This window comes from Limulus polyphemus, unplaced genomic scaffold (genome assembly GCF_000517525.1).
Source record: "Limulus polyphemus unplaced genomic scaffold, Limulus_polyphemus-2.1.2 Scaffold6642, whole genome shotgun sequence".
NCBI classification, from domain to species: Eukaryota; Metazoa; Arthropoda; class Merostomata; order Xiphosura; family Limulidae; genus Limulus; species Limulus polyphemus.
In genome coordinates, this window is record NW_013672252.1 from 44,157 (window position 1) to 48,504 (window position 4,348).

The 4,348-nt window shown below is 32.5% G+C and overlaps 1 protein-coding gene across 1 annotated transcript in view; it reads left to right on the forward strand.

The window, feature by feature from the left end:
• LOC106473928 (dual specificity mitogen-activated protein kinase kinase 1-like) overlaps positions 1-4,228 on the forward strand; it is a gene marked incomplete at its 3' end in the record, with an annotated part of 44,123 nt that extends 39,895 nt beyond the window's left edge. Inside the window, exon 4 of the mRNA XM_022402325.1 lies at positions 4,082-4,228. Coding sequence (XP_022258033.1) covers positions 4,082-4,228 — 147 coding nt within the window. The remainder of the gene's footprint in view (positions 1-4,081) is intronic.
• Between the last annotated feature and the right edge of the window lie 120 nt (positions 4,229-4,348).

A 4,348-nucleotide genomic window follows, 5' to 3' on the forward strand; every position in this document is an offset into this window, starting at 1 on the left:
TTGTGTGTCCATGTAACTACTTCTATATAAATATAATGGTACTGTCTTTTATATGTCCATGTAACTACTTCGAAATAAATATAATAGTACTGTCTGTTGCGTGTCCATGTAACTACTTCTGTAGAAATATAATAATACTCTCTATTGTGTGTCCATGTAACTACTTCTATATAAATATAATAGTACTGTCTTTTGTATGTCCATGTAACTATTTCGCAGGGTGTGGATGAATCATCACCAAAAATGGTATGGAGGTTCATTAAGTCCATGGAGAGATACATAGAAACTTTCAGTTTTGCATTTTATGTCTTCCAGTTATTATGAGTGTTTTTGCATCTTTTACCACTACTCCCCCTGTGGATGGATCATCAACAAATTTAGTATGAAGGTTTGTTGGGTTCATGTGGAGATACATGCAAACTTGCAGTTTCACATTTTGTGTTTTGCAGTTTTTATGGTCGTTTTTGCATTCCTTGCAATTACTTTACCACTTTGACAGCTATGGATCTTAACCAAATTTGGTATGGAGCTTCCTTGGGTTCCAAAGGAGGTCAATTTGATTCTTTTGATAAGTTCTTAAAGTCATTTTAATGTGTTTATGAATTAGCAGTTTTTTAAATGATGTTCAGTTTTTTAAAGCGATGTTTGGTACTGTATGCAGTAAAATTGGAAAATGTCAAGAAATTATCATAACTTTGGCTTAGGACTTTCTGTTTTAAAGGTATTTAACCTAGAATTTTGTGGAGAACACAGTGAGTTGGTTTCAGTCAATGTATTTCTATCTAAAAATTGTCAAATTTTTCCATCCTAAAAGAAAGATTCCACCAATTTTTTATAGTTTGCCATCAAGTCAACCACTTATAGTTCAACAGAAAAACTGTATCCCCACATCCCACCCACCCCCAAAAAAGTTCTCTATTCAGTCAAAATTGACTTCAAAACCTTACTTCCTAAAAATTATCTTTGAAAATGACCCAAAAAAAAAGAAAGAAAAAAAAATGCTAAAAGAAAGAAAGAAGAGAGAAAAAATGAGACAGAAGAAGAAAGAGCATCTATGTTGGAAAGTAATAACATCGATTCAATTTTAAACTTAAGTCATTTCTCAATCAAGCTGTTTTCTGTTATATCACCAATGTTTTTATTATCCTCTCTCATTAACGGAGTCTCTAAATTAAGATATCAACAAATATTTTTTCAGTTTTATTGTCTATACATTTCATTTTATACTTTCTGTATATAGACTAACAATAATATTAGGTTTTATTTTTGTTGCTAAGCGACATAAATATCATTGTTGGAATGTAGTGGTACCAAAACTCACTGGCTTTTCAATGTATTAAAAGTTGTTAATCTAACTGATTTTTAATGATAATTATTCTATGAATATGCCAATAATTCATTTCATGAATGATTTTAATTTAAAAAAATATCTCTATTGAGTCAAAATTGACTTCAAATCCTTACTTCCTAAAAATTGTGTTTGAAAAATGTCTCAGAAAAGAGCAAAGAGGTTTTATGCAAAGAAAAAAAGATACTGAAACAAATAGAGAAGAGAGACAAAATGAGACAAGAAGAATAAAAATCATGTAGGTTGGAAAGTAGTAAGAGAAGGAAATGCTACTCAAAGATATAAAGAAAATGAACAAGAAAAAGAATCAGGTTAGAAAGAGATAGAGAGAGACATGCTCATCAAATAACTCAAAAAATGAAGAAAGAGAATCAAGGCTAGAGACTGAGTGTTCAAAGACCTCAAGAAAATGAACAAGAAAGAGCATCTAGATAAGAAAGAGATAGAGAAAGAAATGCAAATTTAAGAACAGAAAGACAAATACAGCCAAAATCCTTACATTTAGCAGCTGTAAATTAAGAAATCAACAAATATTTTTCCAGTTTTATTGTCTATACCTCTCATTTTATACTTTTTCTATATAGTCTAACAACAATATTAGTTTATACTTTTCTTGCTAAGCGACATAACGTAAATATCATTGTTGGAACGTAGTGGTACCAAAACTAGACAAGAAAGGGATAGAGAAAAAAATGCAAATTTAAGAGCAGACAGACAAATACAGCCAAATTACTTACATTTAGCAGCTTTTTTACGCTGGCCCTCATATGCCCTCTGTGCAGGTACTGTATATAAGCACTGTATGCAGACAATAAATTTGCTTTTTCTCGACATAGTGCGAGCATTCAGACTGATGTTTTGTGATTTACATTTTCTTAGTTTTTGCTTTCTAATAATCGGAAATTCTTTGTTTTGTTATCCAGAGATATATTTCGTTGAATTTGTTTTTGTTTTTTCCTACAAATATATTTAAAAAAAAAGGATACGAATTCCTGTGTAATGGTTTCAAGCACAGAGGCTACTCAGCCTTCATCTATTTCCCCTTTGTTATCTACTGGTGGTCAGCAGTTGGGGGGGGGGGGAGCCATTCTCTGTGGAAGCTGTCCGTGACCTGATTCCCTGTTTCCTGCTCCTTCTTTCACTAGAGTTTCCTCTCCTGAGGAGTCATCTGATCAGCCACCTTCTGACCCCTTTTTTCTGCAGTTAGTTACACGTTTATCTGAACTCATTTATCTGAACAACATGCCCCGGCGTATCATTGTGAGGATGATATATATTTGGACACTCAAAGGTTGGATCTGTTGTTGGATCTATGGGGTGCCAGGTACGAACCTTTTATCTCACTTTACAGGTCACAATTTTTGCGGATTCATTTGACTCTTACTACAGTTTTAAGATACTTCTCTTCCCTTCAACTTTTGTCTGACGCATATCACCAATCGTCTTAACAATTTGACGAAGAACTGGGCCATTTACTGGTCACTATTATGACATGTTTGTCCTCTTCAGGACTTGCCTTGGAGTTGCTGGGACTTGTTGAGTCGTGATGCATTTTTAGAGGGTATTCACATACCTTCTTCTGCCCTTCAGTATTTACGGGAAGCACCATTTATTCGAGCCTTATTTATTTGCTGGAATTCTAAAATCTTTAGAAGCCAGAGTTGACACAGCACGTTTGAACTGGAGAAAGTTCAATAACCACTAATTGACATCCTGTTCAGACACCAGAGGAAGTTCAATCACCACTAGTTTACATCCTGTTGAAACACTAGAGAAAGTTCAATAACCACTAGTTTACATCTTGTTTAAACACTAGAGAAAGTTCAATCATCACTAGTTTACAAACACTAGAAACAGACAGTTGGACTTTATGTTAGCTTCTTTCAACCAATAAACATGTCAAATCTAATGTATCTCTTTGCAAAACATTTTAGATCAGTTTCTTTCACATTGCCTCATCATATCACTAGGACATATTTCTTGTAAGTCATCTGTCTTCTAATCACAAGTATCCTTCACAGCTGCATTAAACAGCATGAAATCTTAATTCAATAATCATCATATCACTTACGGACAGGGTTCCGTAAGTCATCTGTCATCTAATCACATGTATGCTTCACAGCTGCATTAGACAGCATGAAATCTTAATTTAATAACAATAAAGACTTTGGTTTTCTTGCAAATTAATGATCTCAAAACTGATTCATGCATTTTGTATCAAAGTAAAACTATAATATGAGGTGTCAACATAGATTCAGATTATTAAATAGTTTTCAATCATTTACTACTTTTGTGCTCTTTCATTGGACAAAAGTGTGTGCAGTTTTCTTCTATAATATGAGGTGTCAACATAGATTCAGATTATTAAATAGTTTTCAATCATTTACTACTTTTGTGCTCTTTCATTGGACAAAAGTGTGTGCAGTTTTCTTGTTGGATCTATTACTCATGGTTTTTTGGCTGAGACTTTAGTTCACAATACATAATGAACCAACTGAAAAATGCATGTCTGGTCTTCTTATCATCATAATTAATTAATTTAACTCAATATTGTATGATACTTTTTACCCCAAAATATCAACTTATATTGATTTTTATTGAAGTATACCAGAAGTAGGATATTTTTTATTATGTTATAAGTTTTGAGAAACAGAAAGTAATACTTGCAATATTTACATGTATATTTGAATTCATAACACACATCTGTTCTAGTTTTGTATTTTTTCTTAATAGCTAATTCACCTGGAAGTTAAGCCTGCCATTCGGACACAGATACTTCGAGAATTGAAGGTGCTTCATGAGTGTAATTCTCCACACATTGTTGGATTCTATGAGGCTTTTTATAGTGATGGAGAAATAAACATTTGTATGGAGTATATGGTAAAGAAAATTGTATTGAAAATGTGACTGAAAGATGATATTTACAGTAATATTTATAGTGACCATATAATGATATTTATAGTATTATTTATAGTGACCATTTAATGATATTTATAGTAT